General features: G+C 34.6%; 1 protein-coding gene across 1 annotated transcript in view; it reads left to right on the forward strand.

Moving 5' to 3' along the window:
• Positions 1-27,557, forward strand: part of LRP1B (LDL receptor related protein 1B) — a 1,762,610-nt gene that overhangs the window by 1,710,174 nt on the left and 24,879 nt on the right. The window contains exons 86-88 of the mRNA XM_053655128.1: positions 11,582-11,756; positions 16,016-16,120; positions 16,975-17,088. Coding sequence (XP_053511103.1) covers positions 11,582-11,756; positions 16,016-16,120; positions 16,975-17,088 — 394 coding nt within the window. The remainder of the gene's footprint in view (positions 1-11,581; positions 11,757-16,015; positions 16,121-16,974; positions 17,089-27,557) is intronic.

Here is a 27,557-nt window from a genome sequence, read left to right on the forward strand (position 1 = left end):
AATTGACATAAATAATCAACATATTGGCAGAAACAAGTTGCTGCGGTTATGACCATGTAATGAGTGGCACATTAGTTCACTGACTACTCAATTATCATCTGAAGTCAAGCATTCAGGTCACTTCCTTGATAGGATCCAGACCATAAATTATTGAAATTAAGCTAGAGTATTTCAATTCCAGATTTTAATACTCCCTCAACTAGAAGGTAAAGTAGCCTTCTGGCCTTTTTAAGAGTCTCTTATCTAAATAAAACAAATACATATAATATTCAGCATACAATTTGCATGTAATTTCTGGAACTTCATTGAATATACACTGTAAGCTTACTCTTCTGGAATTGGTCAAGTTGAATTCAGATTTGAGAAAAAATTTGCATTTTAGAGGTGATGATATGGAATTAAATATTCTTTCAGAATCATTTAGAATATATAAAGTAGGAATTTGTAGACTAACAAACTGTATTATACAACTTTAGCTTTCCAAATCATTTTTATCATCACAGGGGAAACTCCACATGATTTGAAAAGAAAATAATAATACTGATAATTATAACTGCATGCTTCTTAGGGTTGGGAGTTTCAAGTGAAATAATCTGTGAAAAAGTTTCTTTGTAAATTTTAAAATCAAATGCAAATATTTCTTATATTTTTAATTTAATAGATATTTTGAGTCCCTATAACTTATAATATGTATTATAATACATATTTTAGGTAATGTTGATTTTGTATAACAAAAATAAGTTGATTAATTTTTATAGTATTTGTAGTTACAGTCTGAGATTCTTTCAAAAAATAATTTCTGAAATGACCCATGAATTTAGAGTACAATTCTATATTGAGTCACATAAAAGTAATTAGATAAAGACACAGAAGAAAAAATTTTTTAAAGATTTAATTCCATAAATAGGTTAGGCTATGACTACGCACTGAGCCTATCAGAAGTTTGAAAAGTTCAGTTTAGGTAAACAGAATGCCCCATTTCAGGGAATTCAGCAAGTCACATTGAATTCACATGACAGTGTAGAGTGTCTGGTATTTGGTTAATTGATCCAGTAGCCAAGTGCCTATTTCATGCACACACCAGATGGATAAGGGCTCTTCTATTGAGACTTGAGAGAGACAAGTAAGGTATATCTAAGTATGTCATAAATCATTACTTTGACATTTAGATTTGGAATAACTTGGAAGAAGGAAAAAATAAAGATGGAAGGGTAGAAGGGAAGAAAGAGAATGAAAGAATTATATGCATAGGAACTACATAGGTTTGTCTAGGATGGCCTCATACTCTCCCAGTTTGATGAAGTACGATGTTCCTTGCCCTCTAGTTAGGCTAAAACATGACAATAACTTTCTTTTATTATTAAATACTTTTGAATTTTACTGTCGTTCAAGTACAGTTTTCTGCCTTCCCCCCCACCCCTCTTCACCCCTGCAGTCATCCCCTTCCCCTCCCCTGTTTCCAACCCCCCTTGTTTTTGTCCATGTGTCCTTTATAGTTCCTGAAAACCCTTCACCTATTTCCCTCCATTATCCTCTCCCCTCTCCCTTCTGGTTACTGTCAGTTTGTTCTTAATTTCAATGTCTTTGGTTATGTTTTGCTTGCTTGTTTGCTTTGTTGGTTAGGTGAGATCATATGGTATTTCTCTTCCACCACCTGGCTTATTTCACTTTGCATAGTGCTCTCTAGTTCCATCCAGTTTATAGTAGTCTCATCTGAGATGATCTTTTCCATAATTACATTCTGTCCAGTATTCTTCACCTCCCATGTCTTTACAAAACTCCAGTTTTCTGAGTTGTTACTTTGTGCTCTGAATTATTTTATTAATTAGTCCCATTTATTGGTTACCAAAAATAGTTTATTGATCTTGATTTTTGTTCAACCTGGTTAGTCTTGAGGGTTGTATAAAAGTATAGGCACTCTGAAGAGATGAGCAATATTAACACAACAGTGACTAGTAACGTAATTGATGTCCATACATTTTATTAGGTTGTAATTAATTGAATTTAACATTTAGTCAATGTGTTGATAGAGAAATCAGAGCCTAAACATGGTAAATGATTTGTTTACGGTCAGGCATGTTCCACCCAGAATGTGCATGCTTCGTTCTCATTGTATTTTTAAGCATCGTATGCCTATTCCTTCCTTTGGTTTTCAGTTAGCCTCACCTAATAAACCATATGCAGTTGTCATCTCCAAGTCAGATTGCTTGTAAATTTCAAATTACTACCACATTATAAATCATCACTTGCTAAAACATTTTATGGCCGATTGCTTTAAAAATAAAGGAGTACTAAACTCCAAACATTGTTTAAGCAGAAGTTACATAGGTTTCTACGATCTTTGAGAAAACATTGACATGATAGTTTTATGAGGTAACCTTTGACTAAAATTGTTGCTCTTACCATTTTTCAGTCTGTTTCTTATTGGTTCACTTTTTTTTATTGTATATGCTATTACAGTTGTCCCAGCTTTTCCCACCTTCACTACACCCCTTCCATAGTCAGTGTCCATATTGTTGTCCACGTCCATGGTACCTTCATACATGTTCTTTGACTGATCCCTTCACCTTCTTTCAATCAGTCCCTGCCTGCTCCCTCCCCTCTTAGAGCTGGTAGTTCCATGTTTCTGTGCCTCTGGTTCTATTTTTCTCACTAGTTTATTTCATTCATTAGATTCCACTTATACATGAGATCATATGATATTTTGTATTTCACTGAGTGATTTATTTCACTTAGCATGATAGTTTCCAGTTCCATCCATGCTGTCACAAAAGGTAGGAAGTCTTTTCTTTTTTCTGCTGTATAGCATTCCATTGCATAAATGTACCACAGTTTTTTGATTGACTCATCTACTGATGGGCACATAGGCTGCTTCCAAACCTTGGCTATTGTAAACAGTGTTGCTATAAACATAGGGATGCATAAGTTATTTTAAATTGGTGTTTTGAGATTCTTGGGGTATATTTCCAGCAGTGGAATTGCTGGGTCAGAGGGCAGTTTCATTTTTAATTTTAATACAAGAAAATTGAAATAATATCTAATATCTCAGATCACAATGGCTTGAAATTAGTAATCATTCAATATGCACTTTAAAATAGCACTGTGTTAAAAATCTTAATGCTGTTAGTTTTTAAATCTCACTCCATATGTCGAACTCAAATCAAATTTTTGACAACTTAGTTTTCTTAATTTTACATTTTTCTTTTACCTTGATACTCAGAGATAGCACTCAGAATCAATTTTCTTTCTTTGAAATTTTTCATTTTCTCTGCTGAAATATTTGACACATATTTTTTTAGTAATACATTAGAATGCTAATTTTTAGACATGCTTTCTTGATGAAAATTTATCATCTCTAATCAGAGTTTTTCATACATTTCTTTCACTAGTGAATATTTAATTAGCACATGGATTAAATATTTGCCTTCTTTATTAAACTCAGATATGAAATTGGAAGATATATTTAGGACTATACAGTAATTTTAATTATTAAAATACCTTAAGCTGTGTAAAATGTTTGAGGAATATAAAAATAATTTAATATTTCTTAATTGTTTTGTTTCCTTATATAATATTTCAAGGACAATAATCATAAAATTCTAAGCAAATGAATTCAAGGTGGTGTATCTCTTTTGCCTCTTAAACCATATTAGATTAAAAGTTGACATCAGAAAAGGAATGGTCTCTATCACTCTTGTTAACACATTTAAGAATCTTGGAAGTTTTCCAGAAAACTTTCCAATAGATCTCAGTAAATAGTAACAATTTAGGCATATTTTACCTTGTGATATCTTGCTTGTTAACTTGAGCTTACTTATCTGGACAGACCCAGAATTGATTCTCCCTAATAATGAGTTGATCACATGGATGATTAGGTGATCCCTTCAGGAAAAAGAATCCAGTGCTGCAACCAATTATCGGTGGCCAGAAGGCAAATGCTCAGCTCTGCTTGGAACAGGAGACTGAGACTTATACATGGAACTAAGATGAGGTTTGGGAGCCCAGCTTGATTTGCTGCGCTCTGACATGGAAGGTGCCAGCGGCACCAGGTGGGCTGTCCTGGGCCTGCTGCTCCTGCTGCTGTAGGGCCCTTTGCCATTCTGACTGGGGGTAGACCCTCAGATGCCTGTGTAGTTGGGGCACATTCAGTTTTAGACACACATGAAGGAAAGAGAATACCAAAGATATTCAAAAGTACTCTCTAAATTTGTTTTCCTGAGAAAATGTATGAATTACCAAAAAAGAAACTAAGAGTTTATTTTCTACAGTTACACTTGGGTTTGAATTTCAGATCCCTCACTCATTTTTGTGTGACCTTTGGTGAGTTACTTAACATCTCTGTGTGTCACTTTAGTCACCTTTAAAATGAAGATAATGTTGCAATACCATATAATGCATGAGATTATAGCAAACGCATCTGTCTGGAGTATAGAATGACAGCTAAAAACTACTGTTTATCATTGTCATAATTATCATTTCTATCATTTTACTCAAGTCAGGCTTTACTTCACTATGATGATAAAGGACATTTTAGAGGATGAGTGAGTGAAGAGAAAATCATGACATATTTGTAGGCGTATTTAGTTCAGAGATGACAAAATGGTGTCTTGAAGAGATAAGTCAGGTCATTCTCATGAGATCACATCATTAGCCAGGAAAAAAAAAAAAGGACTGAATTTAACCTTGCAGCTTTTTTTTCTTTTTCATATTATGTCACCCTGATATAACTATTCATTAAAAGTTTATAAAATACTATTGTTGACTGTCCTGGAATTTCTTCTGCATTTCATAACAGCAGCCATATACCTCCCTGTAGGAATAATATTAGAATTCATGAAACCTATTCCTCCTGACACACAATTAAGTAACAGTGAAGTGTGGAGTGTGAACTGCACTAAAACTGGAGTTCAGTTCCAGAACATCTGGGGTTACACACTGCGGAATTACCTAGCATGCTTTGTGAGAGTAATCCACATTTAATATATTGTTGCTTTTGTGTGTGTAGTCCTAAATTATCAAGTGCTTGTTTAAAGTATTAATCTTAAAGCCAATTCACAGAACTTATTTTTTAAAAGCCAGGTCAAAATCAAAATCGAGTGAGGTAAAATAATTGATATATATATATATATATATATATATTGAGTAATTTAGTCTCTCTTGTACAGCTACTCTCTGTTACCAATTTAAAAAGTCTCCAGGTTCCCCACTATTCTTGTTGAGTATCTTCAGCTCCTGTTTAGGTGGTCTTATTTTGTTTGGTTTTCTTCTCTTGAAATCAATTTCACATTCCATTAACTATTACAATGTAAATGGCCCAGTTGCAAATATAAGTTAATAGCTAAATACTCTTAGCAATTATTTTTCAATAGAAACATATTTGTAAAAGATATTAAGTGCAACTAGAGATTTCACAGACATCTGGTTCCCCATGAATGTTCACAAACCTCTATGTGTATTCCATACATGCATATGTGTTATGCAGTCTATTAAGATATGTAAAAAGATTACCAAAAAAACTATGCCCATGTATTTGTTTGCTTAAAAAAGAATGATGGAAAAAGAGGAAGCAAAAGAGACACAGTGCAATGATGATCTCTCTTGGAATGTGCTCAAATTCTGTTGCAGAAAATAGTCATTGACTTATTTTTCAGTTACTATTACCTAATTGCCATAGAACTTTTCTGTAATTATATACCCATTATTGTCCTTCAGAGTACAGAATTGTTCTACTATGTATGCTTTTAGTGTAATTATCCTATAGAGGTTATAACAATTTTTTATTACAAATATAAAGTGCTATTATATAATTTAATGGTTATCTTTCTTAGCACAGATTAATTACATTTCATTATTGCTTCTTCTTATCTAATACAGAACATCTCAACTGTTATACTAGTCGGTGCAGTAAAATCCTCAAAATCTGAGGTAAAATGTTCCACAGGAAAGAAAATTTTGTTGGTAGTTCTATGTGTAGGCTCTTTTCCAGAGTTGACATTATTAAGACCAATTTTGATTTATTATTTTTGTCTTAATCTTTAAATTGAGTCATCTACTCTCTGAGGACTGATGTCCTATGTTGCATTTCTGGGCTCCTTCCACAGCTACAATTAAGCACACACATTTCCCCAGGAAATAATTATGGAGCTGCCACTTCCATGTTATTCTCATTGTTAAAGTATTCATGTTCAAAATGAGACTCAAGCATATTGTTTCACCAGCTCCTTCCCCATAAATTTAGAATGTTCCTGCAGAATGTCTACTGACCAATCTGGCTAGACTCTTTTATACTCCATCTTCCACTCCTCTTTCCTATCTTCATTTTTTTTCCCTGTTACCACCTCTCCAAAAAAAAGTCTTCTATCACCTACATTGTTTTTAGTCTACCACTTTAATCTTATTTAGTCTTCATTTAGTCTACTGCTTTTTTTCCCCTTTCTTTCAGCTCTAATAACTATTAAGTCAAATTTGACACTGGAAGGATGGATGTCTGTGTATGTGTGTCAGGGAAGAGAAGACAATCCCTTTGCTGTAAACCCCAGTGTTAACCAACCACCAACATTGCTAACTCTGTTTTCTTCTGAAGAAATTTAGTTTTTAAATAGACTAGTCTACTGCTTCATAATCAATAACATTTCCCTTAGTCAAAGCTGAAATATAGTAAAAAGCAACTATAAAACTTCTGCAAAGGAAAGTTTATACAAATAATTGATAGTCATAGTGATAAATAAGTGAATAAATGTATTTATTTTGTCTATGTTATAGAAAGATTATTTTCAAAATGGTTTTGAAGTGTTACTGATGCTTAACTTGGTAAATATTTTCAGCACTCTTTAATAAGAAAAGTGTTCTCCCAGTGGCTGCTAAACTTATCTATTCATTTTACTTATTTTTAAATTTAATCTTTATTGTATTTTTCCATTATCATGTATTTCCCTTATACCTTCCTCCTCCTAGCAGTAACCACATTGTTGTCCACATCCATGAGTCCTTTTTCCTTTTTGCCCAGTCCTTCTGCCCCATAACAACCCTGCCACTAGCTGTCATCTGCTCTCTATTCTTTTTAGAGTTTACTGGGTCAGGGCAGAATGCTTACCCTGAAGGCGAACAATTGTCTACAAAAAGAACTTTCTCATATACTATTTCTCTTTATATTTTGATAGATTCCTGCTGAATTAAGAAGTGTGAATGGAAGTATTTATTATATTGGATGAATAGATGGAGAGAAACTTAGAATTTAAATATGTGTTTAGTAAGTATTTAACAGATATAGAGATGTGACACCAATGAAAATATCTCATATAAAATTTTTACATAGATGCTTGTAATTCAAAGTACATTATAGCTGAGAAGAGACTGAGAGAAAATTCAGGTTGCATTCCTTTAACTTACTATATATTGCTACCATCATATTGAGACAATTACACAGAACATGGACTTTGGTTCCATCACCTAGTTTAAAAATAGCATATTGGATGTTTCAAACTCTTTCCTGGACTTGCATATAGTATATGTCATTATTAGACTTGAAATAGTTGAAAGCACTTGAAAGAATTATTTTGCTTTCTAACCTACAAGCATCTGATGCTTATGCTGTAGTTTAATATTAGAGTCTAAAGTTCCCTATTAAGTAAGATCTACTTTTTCGTGTCTCCAGCAATTTTAGGATTGAAATTGAATAAATAGGGAAGCCTTTCATGAAGGAAGGAAGGAAGGAAGGAAGGAAGGAAGGAAGGAAGGAAGGAAGGAAGGAAGGAAGGAAGGAAGGAAAGATGGAAGGAGGAGAAAGAAAAATAAAAAGGAAAGAAAGGAAAAGGATGGAGGGAGAGAGGGAGGGAAGGAAAGAATGTAGAATATAGTACATTCAAGTGTTGGCATCTTGAATTCTATTAGTGGTGCAGAAAACAATCTAGGCAAACTTCTGTAAACTCTACATCTCAAACCTAAGAATGAAAGATAGAAAATATTCATAGAAAGGCATTGGGAAGCACTCTGGCAGTACTAGAGTACAGTGAGCACGTCTCTATGCTAAACCCCAAATTAGCATAGAGTATTAAGCATGTAAAATGAGTAAAATGAAATGTCTTCCATTTGAATATCTGTAGAGAAAAGGTTCTGAGCCTCAAATGATATTTGTCTCTTTTTTAAGGGAAAAAATTGCATAGTTTAGTGGCATGCAATTTGGAATTATTTATTAAACTGTGCACTCTAATATCTGCTTATTTCACCATTTTATCTTAAATAACCATTTCTTTACATTCATTGGATTCCTTTTTTATACATTAGGCCAATCAGCTATATTGAATAATGTGCACCTGAAATGCTATGAAAGAATATTGAAAGCATAAGAGGCTGGAGAATTTCCTTTGAAGTGTAAATAGTGACCCATGAACTTCTTTTAAAAACTGGTGTCTGCAAAGAGAAAAACCATTTTGTCTAGTTATGAAAATTAACTAAAATTTCTAAAATATTCTATCTGCAGTTTATATGCCATTGGGTTGTAATTTTTTCTTTTGAAGCATATGCATAGAAAAGTTTAAAATCACAAGTATACAGTTCATTAACTTGTCACCAGGGTTACACCCCAATGTAACTGCTGTTCAATTCAAAACTAAACATTGTTACCTAAGATGTTCCCTGATGCTCTCATTCCTATCTCTTTCTTCTTCCCAATTATATCTCTTTTTGATTCTAAAACACTAGATGAGGTTTGCTTCTTGAACTTTATATAAATAAAAAAGTAATATATTATTTTCGTATCCAGTTTTTTTCTCAATATTATTTCTGTGTGATTCATTCATTTCACTTTTCATTTATCATCTATCTATCCATCTTTATATTCCATTGTATGTAAACCACATTTTATTCCTTCTTCTTGTGATGAACATTTGGATTATTTTTAACTTCTGCTATTTCTAAAACAGTTGCTGTGCACATTATGTGCAAAATTTTGTGTACATATGTATACTTTTTTCTTGGATATGTATTAATAGTAAAAATGCTAGGTCATAAAATGTGGTCATGTTCAAATTTGGTAAATACTGTCAATTGTTCTCCACATTGGTTGAAACAATGTATATTCCCACTATTAATATGTGAGAATTTCTGGTATTTCTGGTCAATTTGGTGGGTATGCAATGGAATTTCTTTAGGGTGTTAATGTTTATTACTTTGATTAATCATGAGTTGGGTATATTCATACATATTATTGAGCTTAGTCCAAACAGATTTAATTCATGCATCAAAATTACTTATAATTAGTAAATTATAGGTAAGTATCTAACTTTGCCCTTTAGTACTCTAGGTAAGTGCAAACTACTCTGTGCTACCATGTGGTACAGGGCAATCATCAGCCCTCAGAATGTCAACCCCTGTCTTTTCTAGTTTCTCAGGTCTTCTCCACATTGTGATTATACAGAGAAAGTGGTTCAAGATTTTAGATTTAACATTATAGTTAATCAGGGCTCACAAATTTCATCAAGAAATAATCTATTTCAGTCAAATTCACATAATTTACAAATATTAGGTAATGTAGTTCCTCTACTAATCTGTAATGTTATTTCCAGATCATCATTTCTTACACTCTCTAGTTCCCCAAATCTTGTTCCCTAATCAGCTCGATGGAAGTCACCTGGGCCCCATTTCAGATTCATGAATTTGAATCTAGAGGTGGGTGATGGTAGGCAAAAGGAAAAGAGCCTGGAATTTGCATTTGCAGATAAGTTCCTTACACAGCTCTGATGAAATTCCACCATGTAAACTTCTGAATAAGGATATGATATGAAGATATTGGGAAGATATATCAACCAACTTCTCTGTTCCATCAGAGAGCTGAACCAGGACCAAGAAATGAAATTTAAAGCAACTAGGAACAATGATAAAATACTTTCTTCTAAATAAGAGGTAGCCATCATTTTGACTAATAAAAGTCATTCTTCAGATGTTTCTGCATTGAATAAGAGATGGTACTAGGTGATCATATAATTGTTGCTAATACAGTCTTCATAACTAAAAAACAGAATGTGCATTTGTACAAATACTAATATAGACTTAACTTTTGGATCTTTAAGTCTTTCACTGTTGAATATACTATTTTTCTTAAGTATTGCCAACCAATATTAACAGACTTAAAATGGGCACTTGGCATAATGTAACAGAAAGCGTGAGATTGTGCCCTGTCTGGTGTGGCTCAGTTGGTTTGAGCATTGTCTGGTAAACTGGAAGGTCGTGTGTTCGATTCCCATTCAGTGCACATACCTACGCTGTGGGTTTGGGCCCAGATCAGGGTACAATTAATAGATGTTTCTCTCTTGCATCAATCTTTCTCTCCCTCTCCCTTTCCCTCCCTCATGCATGAGATTGCATGGAATACATTTTCATAAACATGAAGCAAGTTTGTCAATACATTTAATTTCTGTCTGATTTAGTAAAGGTCTAAATAAATATGCAAATGTGAGAATAATAAATCATGCTTTAATGTACCTCATCCTCTATAATTGTCTTAGAGAAGGTTTAAGTTTATAAGTTGTGATTTTTATCTCAGCTAATCTCATTTAACATTGCCTCACAGTTAGATAGCTAAAAGGAAATTGCAGCTTCTAAACACAAAGGTCATGATCGATTTGATAATTTATCTTGCTTAAGATTATTTGGATTGTGAACTTTAATGTCTAAATGTGATAAAGTATAATATTTTCATAAATAAACATGCATATAGACATGTCTGCTTTTCAAAAGATTGAGGCTATCTAATTATATGGTTAACGTGGTTATTAAAGTCTGTTTTTATTGCTCATGTTGAAGAGGTGCATGAATAAATATTTGAGGAAGTCTTGCTTTGTAGTTGAGAAAATTGTCTGTAATGCTCAGTAAGAAGGTTTGAAAACAAAGGGCTCGGAGACAGGGAGGTTCGCCCTCTGACTGACAGAGACATTAGGCCCTCACCCAGGAGAGCGGTCATAGTCTAGACAGCCCACTGTATCATTCCCCGCCCACGATGAATCAGTGACTTTCCCAGTCCACTTCCCCTTGGATCTGTGTCAGAGGCACCAGCCTTGTCTGTTCACCTGCCCAGGTATTTGAAAATACTCGGAATTATTCTGGAAGGTTTAGAGGGAGACTTCTTTCCATCACATCAGAGAGGTAGGATCCCCTTTCCTCCCCGTACACCACCCTACTCTCTGGGCAAAAAGAGGTACCAGGAGAGACAATGACAAATGACAGCTAAAGAAATCTGAGCATTTCTGCTCCTCTGTTCTGAACAGAGTAGTATTATTGTTCACTAGAAGAAAAGCTAAGAAACCTTGTTGATTTAAACTTTAAAATTCAGAAACTAAAGAGTTTGTCAGCTAGTGTTATATCAATATAACCCATCTCCTCTCAGTCAGATGAAATGACACCCAACTCAGGGGAAAAAAGAAACCAAATCAATAGCATTTTTTAGAGAATTCTAGTTACAAGCTGCGTTTTAAATTAATTTACCTTTTGATTGACTACCTTTAAATATTACATAAAATGGAGACATTTATTGTGATTGAAAAACCTTCTAATATAAGTCTACTTTTCTGCTATGTACCCCTCCTAGACGTGTGTCACCACTACTGTGTGAATTCCGAATCCTGTGCCCTCGGGAATGACGGGAGTGTGCACTGCATCTGCCCAACGCGCTATGAAGGACCAAAATGCGAGGTTGACAAGTGCATCAGGTGCCATGGGGGTCACTGCATTATAAATAAAAACAGTGACGACATATCCTGCAAGTAAGTGAATCCCCACCTTCATTTGTAAAAGCATTTGAACTCAAAAGGGTTTAGCAGCCCAGCAAAAAACTGTAAAAACAATGTTAATTATTTGTATTCCAAAATATGGCAACTGTTGCATCCTTTTATTTTATTTTTTAAGCTAGAAATAAAGTTCAGTTCATTTAAATTAAATCTGAATTGATTCAACATCTATTATGTACATCTGGGGATCATGAAAATTCATTATGTAATAAGATGATTGGTTCTTTTTTTTAAAGCAACATTCCCAAGTTCGAGTTTATGATTCTTTTTTTTTAAAGATTTTATTTATTTATCTTTATAGGGGAAGGGGGAAAGGAGAGAGGGAGAGAAACATTAATGTATGGTTGCCTTTTGTGCGTCCCCTGCTGGGAACTGGCCTGCAGGGAACTGGCCTGCAACCCAGGCATGTGCCCTGACTGTGATCATGTGGTTCGCAGGCCCAAGCTCAATCCACTGAGCTACACCAGCCAGGGCTGATCGGTTAATTCTCTACATAGAATATGTCTAATAGTAAGCAAGAAATAGTAAAATTCAACATCACTTTAGAGAACTATAGGTAATATTACTAAATTACAATAGTTGTTTCATTATTATCATCAACAGTGAGTATTTGCTTTTCTGTTATTATAAAGTGATTTTTTGTGGAGAGAAGCAAGGACCGGTCTAATGGAAACACACTATATATATATTTTTTTTAAATTTGACTTTGAACATTATTGCTAAAAATAAGAAAAAGGAATAATGCTTCCAGGAAACAACTAAAACAAAAATGTCCAAGCTGCACTTTGGTTACAGTGCCTTTTGGCCTTTGGCTTTAAGGTCAAGTGAATGGAAAACAGATCACTGCAGCTAAAGGGTAATGTCATTCAGTTTCTATCATGAATCAAGTTTATGGCGCAGAGGTTAGAGATCAATCCTTACTCCAAAACTTCTTTCAACAACCTTTTAAAAGAAGGACTGATAGAGGACTGGACTCTGTCAATTAATTGCCTTGCTTAGGAGCATAGTAAATGATAATGCGCCATAGGGAAGCATTCGTGCAGCAGCTTTTGCTGCAACAGCTCTGTGAGATCGCCAGCCCTGATTTATGGTGCTCTGCCAAATAAGGCCCAATAAAATTTTATTACATACAGCATCAACATCTTTCTTTTTTATTTACAATCATTTTAAAATTTACTCTAAATAGGATTTGTGTTATCATCATGAATGACATGTACTCAAACCCCCTAATTGGTTCATTTGAAAGTACATTATTTGTTTTGAGTAATGGAAAACATAACTCATTACAAATATGTGTCATTGATAAGTACATAAAAGTATTTTCATATAGACTACCAAAAATGTATTTACTTATTAAGCTTGTCATTTCTTTGTGATGAAACTTTAGCATGAGAAAGATTTATTTCAGTTAGTGGGCATACATTTTTCTCCATGTCCTGTGTAACATACCGGGGATGTGCTGTAGAATCTTTTTTATAACTGTTTTATTCACACAGGGACTCATGCATCATCACCTAAGACAGTCTGTGAGCTTCAGTTTCAACTTGGTTTACCTTAGAAAGTCTCAGGCAGAGACACATTCTGTTGCTGTTCCATCTGAGGAAGGGAGGGCAGGACTCTTGGGGCCATCATTGCTACCCGCTGCAAGAGGAAATTGGCTTTGGCTACCTAAAAAGACCTGAGCCTTATAACCTCTGCAGGTTATTGAGATTTAACATTATTGTTCTTGAACTCTTAAAAGGTCTTTTTTTTTGGAAAAAAAAAACATACTTAAAATATATAAATAATAGTTGTTAACAATGAGTAGAGAGTGAAAGCTTAAAAATTGGAGTATAATACTTGATTTACCAGATCAGCTATGAAATACACAAGCGCAACAATCCCAACAGGACTTTGAGTATTCTGAAACTCATTAGACAAGTTGCTTTTCATATCTAAGGTACGTCTCATCTTAGCAGGGCATGAAGCTTACAGTGGCGTTAGAATTTGTCTCATAAGTAAAGAACTGGTACTAAAACAAAATCGCAACTGAGTTAAAATAAATCCTTTAAATAGGAACATTGTAGCTGCTTTGTATACTTGTATTCCAGATAGTCACATGGGTTTGCAACCTGTGAGCTGTCAACTAGAATAGATACTCTGTCCAGTATAACGGGTATAATTTTTAACATGGAGTTAATTGAATATGTTGTTTTCGTCTGGAAATTTAAATAAACATTGACGAAGAAAGAAATACTTGGTCATAATTTGGAGTAGCCTAAATAATGTCTTTGTAATGTTGATAATCATGGGAATTCTTTTTGTATACTAAACAACTATTCATTAACTTTTGGAAAGTGATATATCACAAACTGTGTGTATGTGTCACATGTGCCTCTAAGAAACAAAACTGTGCTAAAATATTAAAATATGAACTATATTGTGATGCATTATAATGGTTTGGATAATTTGCATTTCAAATTTGAAATATCTACAAATTCCTGTCTTGAATTTAGAATTCAAACAAAGTCTTTAGGTGAAAGAGGTAACATACTCTATTACTCCCAGAAGCAGAAGTTTAAAGGCAGTTAATAAATAAAATTTTTCTCTTTTAAAAGCTAATATTTGGTGTATATCTACATTTGTTATGGGAAATCCTTTAATTTATAATTAGCTAAATTTTCTCTCTGATGTTTAACCTTTGATAAAACAGGAAACCAACTTTCTGCTCTTTGATTTCAAGGAGGCAAGGTATGGAGGGCAAGGAAAAGTCTCCTGGACCCACTTAACATATCAGACACTGATGTCACTAGATGCTTACTGGACTCTGCATTTTGCCTCTGTAGATTATGAAGGATGTGCTATTCTCTGTTAAATCTTAGAAACTTTAAACCACAGCCTCCTCCCCCCGAGTTTGGTTCCACTTTTACCTATCTCCTTTTCGCATCTAGTGCATAGTTCACTCATTGTTTCTGTTCATCTGGAAAAGAAATGTGATTTTAAAATTCAGCTTCTTAGAAATATCTTTAAATTAGGCACCTGGAAAAGTTATAAACAATTTAGTACATTTTTAGCAGTCTTGCCACCCATAGCAGGTCACAAAATAAATGAAATACAGGATTGCCAACCAATTTTTTCAGATATCTAACCTATCATTGGGAGTTAACTTTTCATGGGTGTAGTGTAATAGATATCCATCATGGAAAAAGACCAAAGGGATCAATCAATGGTATTGCAGCCTGATTTCCTTGTCAAGATTGTGTCCAGATTTACTGTGGTATCATTCATTGATTGCTTCATAGCACCTAGTACTAACATGATCTCACAACCAAATATTTACAAGATCTGTTGTAAATCTTACTTGCTCCAAGGTTCATATGATTCTATTACCATATTTGAATAGAAGAGGCTCCTTGATAATTTGGAATGTTGGTACACTTTTCTCTATTTCTCCAACAATTTTTAATGTTCAATCTTAGATTGGACATTAATATAACATAGCAAATAAAAATTTATGTTTTTCTTATTATTGTTATGCTTGTTTTTCTCTTGTAGCAATAGCCATAGCATTTATTCTTACTCCATGTAATATGCTGTATATTAGAATCATTTCCATAGGAATTCCATATAAGTTTACCCCATTACTGTGTTGCTACACTGCATATTGTTCCTATAGCATTACTATTTATTATTGCAATGGACTGCTCCATGTTTGTTTTTGTTACAATGCAAAGTTTGAGATTAATTATAATACATTTTCAGAGAGAAGCAGCAGCATACATGTAACTACAGGATAATCCTACCCTTTCTTAAAAAATACTAAGTCTCAAATTCATAACAATTTTTAGACCAGAGTTTTCAGGTTAGAAGGGATAGCTGAGATTTGTTTCCAGAATATTTGATCATGTGGTTTATAATTCACACTGATCTCATCAAATTCTAGTTATATAAAAAGGGAATAAAATAAGTGATAGATATTAGAGTATATTTTCACACATATATCTAGCTAAATTAGTTTTTGCATTAAGCAAATGGGTTGAAAACTTAAAAATTACCAAGAGAAAAATTTTATGTCATTATTTTGTTAAAAAAAAATATTTGCCTTCCAAAAGTCTCTCTCTCTCTGAAAACGTACCTTCATATGGCCACTGCATTACTCCTCTATGATTAATACTATCATCTGCAGAGAGTTTATGTCAGCTTTAAACAATGATAGTGCCAGTAACTGTGAGATATTCTTTTCTCTGTTGCTGCAGCTGTACTAATGGAAAGATTGCCTCTAGCTGTCAGCTATGTGATGGCTACTGTTACAATGGCGGCACATGCCAGCTGGATCCTGAGACAAACGTGCCTGTGTGTCTGTGAGTATTGTATATTATTGTGTGCATTTAATAATATGACTTTGGATGTACACGGAATCCCAGCCCATTGTTCTCCTTTCTTGCAGATAATACATTTTAAATAAATGCTTCATAAATATCTTTGATCAGGTATTATCTCTCATTGGTTCACATGCTATAAAATCTCCTCCTTCATCAATTTGCTAGTGATTTCATAAGGAGAACTCACCTACTTCTTAGCATCATACCCATTTCAGACATTCATAGATCTTTGAACTTGGACATGTCAGGGAAAATTATTCTAATTTTATTGACCTTATTTGGATATGTGAAACCCAGGCATAATTATATTTATGAATGTTTTAGTACTTAAGGCCATTCTTTTAAAAAATAGGTATATTTAAGTCAATAATGCTATATATAATGTTTGTATCAGGTTTAAGAGTGTTGTATTATTTAAATCCATTAAGCCTTGCTCCTTGGAAATACATTAACTCAAATCTGGGCTCCTAAATGTTTGGAAAATTATTGTAGTTTCTCCACTTTTAGAAAATCTGGAATTTAACCTTTTCTCCTCTCAAATACCTAATGTTCCAGAATGGACAACTTGAAATAAAACTATTCAACTTATATGTTCTCTATTTTGAATTTTTTTGTCACTGCTTGACTAGAAGGATGATGCCAACATATGACCCATGTCTCCATTCTGTACCCCAGTTTGTCAGAGTAGCATGTGATGAGTGTGTATGAGAGAGAAGTGGACGTACCTGAGAAAAATTTGATTCATAATATTACTGTGTATAAAATAAATTTGAAACATATTGGCAATAAAAATCAGATGCTTTATTTAGCTGTATTTTACTAAAATTCTGCAGATGCTCTGTGGGGTTTAAAAGTCAGCGCTGTGACCAGAAAGAGAACCCTTGTGATCACTACTGTCAGAATGAGGGGATTTGCACTTTAACTGCGTTTAATGAGCCGAGATGCAAGTAGGTTTAACCTTCCACTTACCGCTCCTCTTCCTGTGACATCATTTCAGGCCACAGTTCATTGGCTTAAATCATTAATATCCACATGCATTTCACAGCGTATACTTCATCTCGGGGCTCACTCTGTCATACACACTTAACCTCTGCTTCACTCACCGACAATTGTATGCACCATAGTCAGCTAGAAAGTGTAGAAATGTAACAAAGGGAATTAAAAAGCTCATGGAAATGTTTAATAAAAATACATTAGTGAGTCTAGTGCTCTTATTAGAGAAGTATAGGAACAGGTATTTTTAGACTCTATTACTACATACTATATTTGGAATGGTAGTTTTTATTGGGTAACTGGCACTTTACTGCAAATACTGATGAAATAATACATTATTTTGTTTTCTAAAATTGTACTACAAACAGTTTTACTTTAATCAATAAGACTCCTTTACAGAAAAAAAATGCATTTGCTAAAAATTCCAGAAAGATTTAAGTCAGTCTTCTTCAAATCAGTTTGTTGTAACAAATTCATTTCCTCTGAGATATTTCAGAGACCAACTTTTGGGAAACTATTGACATTCATTACAGTGCAAGTTGTTTTTTTAACTTTTATTTGAGCTTTAGAGATAGATCAGATCTGACATACTCCTTAATACCCAATATTGTAACCAGAAACCCTGCTAAGCACCTGGTAATAGTGTCTTAAAGTATTTAGTGATGGTTTTAAGGCACAGTTGTATTAATGTTCAAATGTTTCATTACTGAAACTTTGCAGTTTTATTCATGATGATTTTTTGTTTTACTCAAGAAAATGATATTCTTTAGACAGAAGCTGGAAAAATAGGGGAGTGATTAAAATAATTACATAAAGGAAATTGATACCTTTTTTATGAAAGATATTTGAATATGTTAAAACAGTATTTTTCCATAAAGTATATCCATACATACCACTTTAAATTTTATAAAATATAAAATGTAAAATTTTATAAAACATATGTAAACTATGTCAAAGAATTGATTCCCTTATCAGTTCAAACTCAGGTTTAGTACTTTGTGCAATTGAAGACATAGAGATGACCCTTCTTTAGTTTTACATTCACCCTGCCCCCACCCTAAATTCCTCCAGTTTTTCGGCAAATCCTTATGAGACCCTGAAAGTGCGCTAAATCCTAGACAAGCGAAGATGAATGAAGTTAAACCCTCAACATCAAGTAACTCACCAGTTAAAGAGGTTAGAAAATTTTAAGCAACTAATTAACCTATAATAATGTAGGTGTGAACACAGGGCAAGTGATTCATTCAAAGTGGGGAAGGGAACATGTGAGCAACATTACAGAAAAGAGAACCTTTCATTATTCATGCAATTCATGTAGTTTGGCAAGGTTGGGAAGAACACTCTGAAAAGAAAGAAACACGTAAGCAAAAACATGGATATGACACTCATGGCCTCTCGGGGGAACAAGGAGTGAGTGCTTCAGTGTAGCTAGAATTAAAGGTGACTGTGGACTTGTCTGGGGAGCCGTGTGAGAAGATGAAATTAGAAGGATAACTTGGAATTCAATTTACACCAAAATTCAGAGATTCCATAGGATCCTGAAAAGAACATGTAGACAAAGAGGTTTGAGGTAGAGACCTGAACTGAAGGAGTTTGCTTTTGAAGGTGATTGTTGTTGGTATGTGGAAAGCTCCAGAGATCAGCTGCTAGGACCACATGTTGAAGGGTTTAGCCACACTTAGGGTGAAAAGTGATGAGGGCCTGAGCCTGGGCAGTGCCACTAGAGGGAAGACTATCAAGTACAATAGGTTGGTGAGTATTTTAGAGTTAGTGAATCGAGAGCTATCCTTGACCAAACATTGATGTGGGCACTTTTGTCACTTCATTTTTAGGGTACTGGCAATGCAGCTCTGGGACCCAGTCTTCCTTTAGCATGTCTCCCAGCTGCTATTCCCTCGCAAAGCACACAGGACATTTCAAGCTCACCCTCCTCCCTTTTCCTCACAAACAGATCTTAGGACTGTGGCCTATCCAGAGAATTCCCAGGTCACCAAAATATATCTCTCGTGGCCATACTGGCTCACAATAATGTTGCCTTCAACTTTTTACTCTTACCATTAAGGGTACCTGACCTTTATAGGTGATAATCAGCCTATCTGATAAACATAGCCAGTAAAATATGTTAATTGAAGGCATTTAGAGCAAACATTTCTTACTTGTGTGTATCCTTGCCTGTATCTCTTTCTGGATTTGGCTTTACAGACATTTTGCCTGTGCCTTGTTTTTTTATGTCCTAAATTTATTCTGATGTAGAAATAAAGCTTACTGAATTCCTCAAATCAACCTAAACCACTGAAGAATCATACGACAGATAATTACATTTTGTTATCATTTATTTATAAAATTCACTCACCAAATATTCATTGGTAACCTATGATGACTTATACCCTGCATAAATATGTAAGAAGAGTTATTAACAGTTAAACTGATTTAGCAAATACTTTGTGACATCACTGCTTTAAGCACTTCAAACATTTTATGTAGAAGGTTGGAATATTGTATTATTATCATTATTATTATCTAATTGTTATCCCGGTTTTACTGTTAATAACACTGAGGTTACAGAGTGGGAAGTAGTGAGAACCTGAGATTCAATTTGCTTCTACTTGATACTAAGTCCTCCAGTTATAGCTCTTATGCTGTAGGGCCTTCTTTATGCTGTGCTAATCCTACAATGGTTTTTACTGTTAAAGAACTTAATATTTGCGGGGGCAACTTTGCCTGCAAGTCCCCCCCATCCTGCCACAGATGAAAATGAAACTGCCAAAACATGATCTGCTTGGGGAGGAGAGGTGGTCAGTCTCTCAGAAGAGAAGGACCAAGAACCTCTCCTTCAGCAGCTTTTATTAGGTTTGGAACACACAGGAATACAGGTAAAGCTCATCAATCAATGTCAGGTGGCAAGGATCAAACAACAGATAACATTTCAAAGAAATCTGAGGGCTTAATCTGAGTCAGTGTCTGTCAGGTAACAGGGTTGCAAAAACTTTGGGAGACATACTCATTTCCTGCTCAGACCCTTAACATATGCATGAAAGCACTCTTAGGAAAGCCGGTTTCACAGGACTTTATGAATTCTTTCTTATGCTTGATCACCCTGGAACCCATTCTAGCCAGCAAAGGGCTGCATTGCCTTCCCAGTCATAGGTTTTTAGGCTTAAATGGATTAGAGCAGGAAGTGCTTCTCTCATATGGAAATGGGGACTCAGGCTATGTCAGAATAGCTGGGAGTGAGGGTCCATCACTCCCTCTTTGCTGCAGCCCCCTGAGTCCTTCCTTGAGGGCCTCCCAAGTGACATGTCTGGCTTAGGTCGCCCCTCCCCCGACGGGGACCTACTTGTCACTGACTAACCCACCAAGCATTGGGGGCAGGTGATGAAGCAGAAGTAGTGTTGCTACCAATGATAAGCTTTGTCTTCTTAGTGGCTCACATTCCAGAGGTCAATCACTCAGCCCTAGCCATGGGAGGCAGTTACAACTCTTGAAACCAGGCAGAGCTGTTCTCAACAAATATTTATTTGGGTAGATAAGCAAGTTTTAAACAAATTAAAATACCATTTGGCAACTGTTATAATAGCTACATGACCAAAGAGTTATGGGAAAACAACTGAATAAAGATCAACTGATGATTACATGTAGGAGAGAAAGAGGCTTTATAAATGAAATGATACTTCCACAGTATTTTGAAATAAAATGCTGTAGGTTTTTAAGTGGTAATTCTTGAATAAGTTTCTTGAAAAAAGACTAACAGAGTCAGAGATTAGATCTGAAAGCAGAAGGTGAAGCTTGCTGAGAATAGAGGCTAAATGGCCTAATAAAAGGAGAGGCTATACGATATGATGACGAGAAAAGAAATAGGTTGGGGCCAGTTTGTGAAATATATTTTACACCTCAACACAAGAGGGGGTTAGAGAAAAAAAGTAGAGAATTAAGGATGGAATCCTAGGAAGTACCAACATCTGACACTGTGCTATGGAGAAATCAACAAAAGTAAATGAGAAGAAATAGAATTTGGATGACACTTTTCAAAGTAAATTTCTCCAAGTCAAAGGAGTAGAAAGTGTCAAACAATATCAATTCCAGACAGTTAAGATGAATAACAACTATAAATGATATATTGAATTTTTCAGTTAGGTGGCCATTTTGAGAGATGCCTTATAAGTCCTCTATGATAGAAACCAGATTGTAGTTGATTAAGTTGATTGTAGTTGATTAAGTAAAAATTAAGAAAATAGAGAAGAATGTAGTTTTTTTCTGAATGTTTGTGAATTAAATGCAGGGAAAAATTGTAACTTCAATGAAAAATGGAATCTAGGGGAAAATACTTTCACAACAAGGTAGATTTAAGTATTCAAGAGGATTGTTCTTTCACTATTTATCAAGGGCTCACTGTCAAGGGACTTTGAAGAATGGAGAGACATTGAAGATACAGATTTGATGCTTATGTTTTTAGAGTTGAAATTTCTAGAATATGTAAAATTTCCTAGCTTTTCCTAGAGTATTTACAATTCACATAGTACTAAAATGCAAATAAATTAAAAAATTAATATGAAGTATCTTTCTCATGGTTGATTCTCCTCATAGGTGTCAATTTTGTGAACATGTTTTATCCTCACATTTCAATCAATAATGTATCTTTAATGAAAAACTAGTAGGTACTGTTTTATCTAACAGCCTTTTCAAGAAACAAAAAGCTTTTTAAGAGATAAGATATAATCTTTGCTATAGATTTGTTGTTAGTTCATTATATTACTCATAGAGTAATAAACTATTTAAATTATGTGGAACTTATACACATTTGGAAAATATTCAGATTTATGAAGACAGTTTTTTTCCACATAGAAATTTTATTACTGTATCACTCAGATTAAGAAATAGAGTTATTCTTTGAAAGTCTTCACTTTTGTATCTTGATAGCCATTTTTCACTTACCACTCTATGTGAAGGAAAAATAAAGTAAAACAAAAAGCATTGAAAAAAACCTACATTTTTATTTTTCACGTTAATTTGGAGAGATTTTTGACATTTACTAAAGTAGATATATTGAATAATGTTAAAACCAATTTTAAATATTCTGATATCTGTTATTTTGATAATATTTGTATTGTTAAATAGTTTTTGCTGTGAGGCATAGTTCTCCATATTTAACAATATAGCAAGTTAACTTGCTTAAACTCTATAGCAAGTTATGTGTGTCTTCATACTTCTAAGATTTCTCCCTAGGGTCAGACATTCATTTATATTGGATTTAGGTTATTTTAAAGTATTCACAGTATTTCTCTCCCCAATAAAAAAAATATTTGTTTCTGCCCTTTCTCTCCTAATATTAATAGTATACTTACAAATGCTACATAATCCCAGGACAATTCCACAATTAGGTGTTTTTGCTCAAAGAGCTCAAAAATGCAAATGTCTCTTCCAACTTTTTCCCATATAATTGTTATTATCCTATCAGTCTCAGCCCAGGGATAATCTGTTTTTACCTGTGGCAAGTGGCACAGTGAATAGTAAATATCAACTGACTTGAACTTAACCAAAGTTTTTCAAAAGAAAATAATCAAATGTTATTGAGAAAATATTTTATAAGATATATTATATATTATTTTGTATATTTCCTTAGTCAGGGTTCTCCAGGAAAGCAGAATCAAAAGAGAGAGAGAGAGAGACAGAATTGGATCATAAAATTATAGATGCCAAAAAGTTTCTTAGTCTACTGTCTACAAGCTGGAAAAGCCAGTTCAAATATGAGGCTTCAGTACGAAGGAACTGGTCATTTAAAACCCAGGAGTGTTAAAGTATGAGGACAGGACAAGGTGAATATATCAGCTCAAGCAGGTGAATATATCTACCCTGCCCCTGCCTCTGCCTCTGCCCTCTATTCAGACTCTCAGTGGAATGTATGGCGTCCACCTTCATTGGTGAGGGTGATTTTTTTGCACAGTTCTACAGATTCACATGTTAATCTCGTCCAGAGACGCTGTCACATTCACACCCAGAATTCATGTTTTACCAGCTATCTGGGCATCCTTTAACTTAATCGAGTTCTCATATAAAATTAATTTACACAATGTACTGATAAACATGTAGGAATAGATCACCAGTGCTTAGGTACTCACGGCAGAATATAGTAGAGGACAATCAGGGGCTCAGGGATTCTTCCCTGTAGAATTTTTCCTTCTGTTGCCTGGTTTTTAATGCAGATTCAAATCCTGACTCAGCTCATATGGGTCTCCTGTACTGTCCGTACCACAGGGATCTATTTATTGTCTGGTATGATCACATCAAAGGGAGTAAGACGGATAGTTAAGAAAATTTAGTTGATTCTGCAAGATATAAGGGGGGACCCCAAAACCTGGAATTTATTTATAAAAAAGTGTATACTTATTCTTACATGTTTAAACTTCAGTCAGTCACCTTTAAAGTACTCTCCATTTAACGCAGTACACCCATAGAGACATTTTTTCCAGGTTTTTGAACTCATCACTTTTTATTTGTTTTAGCACTTTTGACATTTTTTGTTTCACTTCTTCCACATCCACAAAATATTTCCCTTTGAGGACTTTTTTTTTGGTCTGGGGAAATAAACCAAGTTGCTTAGGGCAAAATCAGGTGACTAGGAAGTGTGGGGTGTGGGAGTCATGTCATTTTTGTTCAAAAACTGCTGGACACTCAGTGCAATGTGGGCAGGTATGCTCATAACTCACCCATCATAAAGTGGGCCAACGCATTGAAAGAGTCTTTAAAAAAATCACTGAAGCTAAATGCAGCCTCTCACAAAATGCCAGCTGGTACACTGATACACAGGAGTTCCTGGCAGGAGAAGCCTGCTAGAAGGGATTACCTACCTTCCAGAAGATAATTCTGTTTTCAGAGAGTCACCTCTTATATCGTAAGTGGAAACTGCATGGATTTAGGAGTCATGTTTACCTGGATTCATATACTTGCTCTTTCAATTATTTTTAGTGTGATCTGTTGGCCCTTCTAAACCTTAGATGTTTCTTCTTTCAGAAGATGATCCTAATATATACAAATGAAAATTTCCATAGGAAAGAAATGTTGCATGGACACACCTAATTTAGTCTGAAAACCTGTGTTAGAGCCTGTATTTCTGCCTAGTTACATTTTGCCATACCATTAGTGTATCCAGACTTAAAACTACCTTCACTTTTCAATCTTAGTGGTGTAACACTGCATACGATTTTATTTTAGGTAACTTGCTGAAATTCCCTTGGTATCCTAAATACTAACTAGCTCCTGTCTTTGGCAAGCAACTCTTGGCTGAGATGTTAGCATTGTATTTAAAGGAGGAAAGATGTTAAAACGCCACATTTGTTTTTGTACTTACTGCATTTATTTAATCTGACTTCTCTTCATACCACTTTTTTTTAATCCACTCAGCATTCTCCATCTTCCTAAAGTCAACTAAGTCAACAATTTCTTCATTGGGGCAAGCTTTGGTAGAGAATGGTCTAAACATTCCTTCTCAGACTAGAATAAAATAACTCCTCAATGCCATTATTAAATACACTTTCCTGAAGTCACTATTTTTATTAGACTATGGATATTTATTTTAAAAATAAAAATTAATAATTCTGATAATTTTTAAATACACACATTTCCTAATAGTAACCACTGTTACTCAGTTTTTATGCATACAATTTCTTTATGAAAATATACATTTGCATAATACTCTACATTACAATGAGATCATATTATAAACATTGTTTTATGTTTGTTTACTTTGCAATGCGGTAAGAACATCCTTCCGTGTCAATGTATATGTTTTATTCTTAGCAGTTGCCCATTGTTCCATTGTTTGTATCTTCCCTAATTAATTTAATTAAGTCTATATCATTCAATAATTAAGCATATTGCTTTTGGGAATTTTTTTTGTTTTGTTAACTATTTTTCCAAGGGTAAAAATGTATGTATAGATATATTTTGAACTTTCCTCATTAGTTTTCCAGAATTAACACCCAGAAGTAGAAACATTGAGTCCAAAAGTATAGACTTCATGAATCAAACTAGCTACAATTTTGAAAAAGTCACATTATCTCTTTGTGTTCCTGTAAGGCACACTGCACTCAAACATGAGTCCCAATTGAGTTTTTGTTTAGAAACTGGTTTAAAATTGGATTAGAGTCACAATCCCGGATATGCATCTGCCCCAAATCCCTCTAGAATATCTCTGAAGACCCTGAGGAGACAAAGATTCCCATTAGCCACACACACAAAAAAACACTATGCACTAACTAAGGAGCTAATCATAAAATTCTTGGCTCAGAATTAAACATTTATGTTTAATTTTCTCTATGCTTTTATGATTTATTTTTCTTATACTTCAAAATTATATACCAGGGTATATCTATATATGTAAGTAGCTTACTTATACCTAAGTTTTCAACCTATCCCTTCTTATAACCCTTAATCCAGTATATACACATTCTATAAGAACTAGAACCCTGGGTGCCTGCCCCTTGTTTTGTTACACTTTACCCTTTTAGATAACAATAATACTGCCAATATTCTGTTGTCATATTTACTCATCAAAATATTTATTGATCATCTACTATATACCACATAACATCTTAGGCACTAAAAGATATATCAATATAAAAAATAGACATAGACATTTGACTTGTGTAGTTTCAAGTTTAATGATACCTGCTATTTGGTGGACTTTGGGTAATATTTTTTCCAAATAATCTTCTGTATGATTCATATTTTGTTTAAAAAAAACAGAAGGAAAAGCAAGTTTTTAAGGTTGTAATTGAGCAGACAAGGACCCGTTCACATGGTGCCTTGGTGTATGACCCAATTGGTATTGGAAGGAACAGGTTTTTATTTACAATATTGCAAACTTGCAGTGGAAGGTGCTCAGAGCACTTATGCTCAGACCCTTCCTTTCCCATGAGACCCAGCATTTCCCTTGTTACCCAAAAGGCTATCTATAAGCCAAAGCCCCCAAAGCTCCTCAATTCCTTATCTTAAGGCAGCTGGGCAAACAGTTTCACAGCGGCTCTCTCCTTCAGGATCTGTGTGTGGTACAGGAGGGCATGTGCCGTGGTGCACTGACTGGATCACGGTGAAATTCAGGAAACACAAAGGTCCTGAGAATCCAGATAAAGTCCAGGTTTGCACTGCAGCAGGTCAGCATCTTGCAAGGAACAAGCTTCGGGGTAAACTACAGCAGGCACACACAGAGCAGCAACACGTCTCCTTCCTTACTACACCAGGCTGTATGGTCAGCTCCTGACTACAAACTACATAGTTGCTTGCTTACTTCTCTCTCTCTTTGCGGCTGCTACATCATTCTTCCCTCAGGACTCTTCTGCTTGTTTCCAAGCCACATGGTAAACCCACTTATAGCTGCCTGCCCTTTATTTAAAACCTTACCATGAGCCTCCTGAACAACCTCATCTCCAACTTCCCCCACAACGGATTACATTTGCCAGTTCTCCTGTATAGTGTACATAGTTAGGTTGCCATCCTCAGTCAAGGCAAATGACTCAGCGATCCAGGGGCCACTCAGTGATTGGTGGGGCTCAGAGTCAAGGTTGGAAAATTGAAAATAAAGACCTATTCTCTCCAGCACTAGTTGTTGGGTCATTCACCAAGGCACCACGTGGGTGGGCCCCCAGTTACAAGGTCATTTGTATCATCTGCAAAGGGAGAACCAAAAAAATCTAACTCTGATATTGCATTGCTTCTGAAATCATATCAATTTTGGTACTCACTGTTTTGAAATTTTTTCAAATTTTGAAAATGACAAAATTCCAAGACATTTCTTATAGTATATATTACTGCATCTTGCCCATGGCAAGAACAACTCTTTGTGTGGTCAAAAGCAAGACAGCGCTGTTTGTTTTACATTTTCCTTCTTCATTTCAAGCAGAAACTAAAAGTAACTTGCTGTGAGTATTATTTTCTTCTTTTTGGTTTTGTTAGATTTATATGGGAAACTGTCTTTTTTGCTTATTTTGTGGGGAATGGTTTTCCACAAAATTGTCTTTCTTCTCTGATCATCCCCTTGGACATATCATGTTTCTATTTTTCATACTACTCTGTGACACTTCATAGTGTATGGCTAGGATGGACGTCTGCGTGTGGCCTTTGTCCCTGAACATATTTTTATGAAATTGGCCTGGGAACGGTTTCTGTTCTACTCCTTTAAACTTTCATGTATGTTTCTTTCTGTCAAATTATACATTTACTCAAGTAAGAAGTAATGTCTAATCTATCTTTCCCCAATAGTTAGCATGTATTCTGCATGTAATATGTTCTTAACTAATGTTGCTAAAAAATGTCTTGGCAACTGTATTACATGGTGAGATCTTTTCAGCCCATGATGTGATCATATTTCTATCATTATTGTAATACCACATCTGACTATTAATTTCAAAAACTGCAAATAAGAAAAAAA

Source organism: Artibeus jamaicensis, unplaced genomic scaffold (assembly GCF_021234435.1).
Source record: "Artibeus jamaicensis isolate MK-2021 breed Jamaican fruit bat unplaced genomic scaffold, CSHL_Jam_final contig_935, whole genome shotgun sequence".
In the NCBI taxonomy this organism is placed as follows: domain Eukaryota; kingdom Metazoa; phylum Chordata; class Mammalia; order Chiroptera; family Phyllostomidae; genus Artibeus; species Artibeus jamaicensis.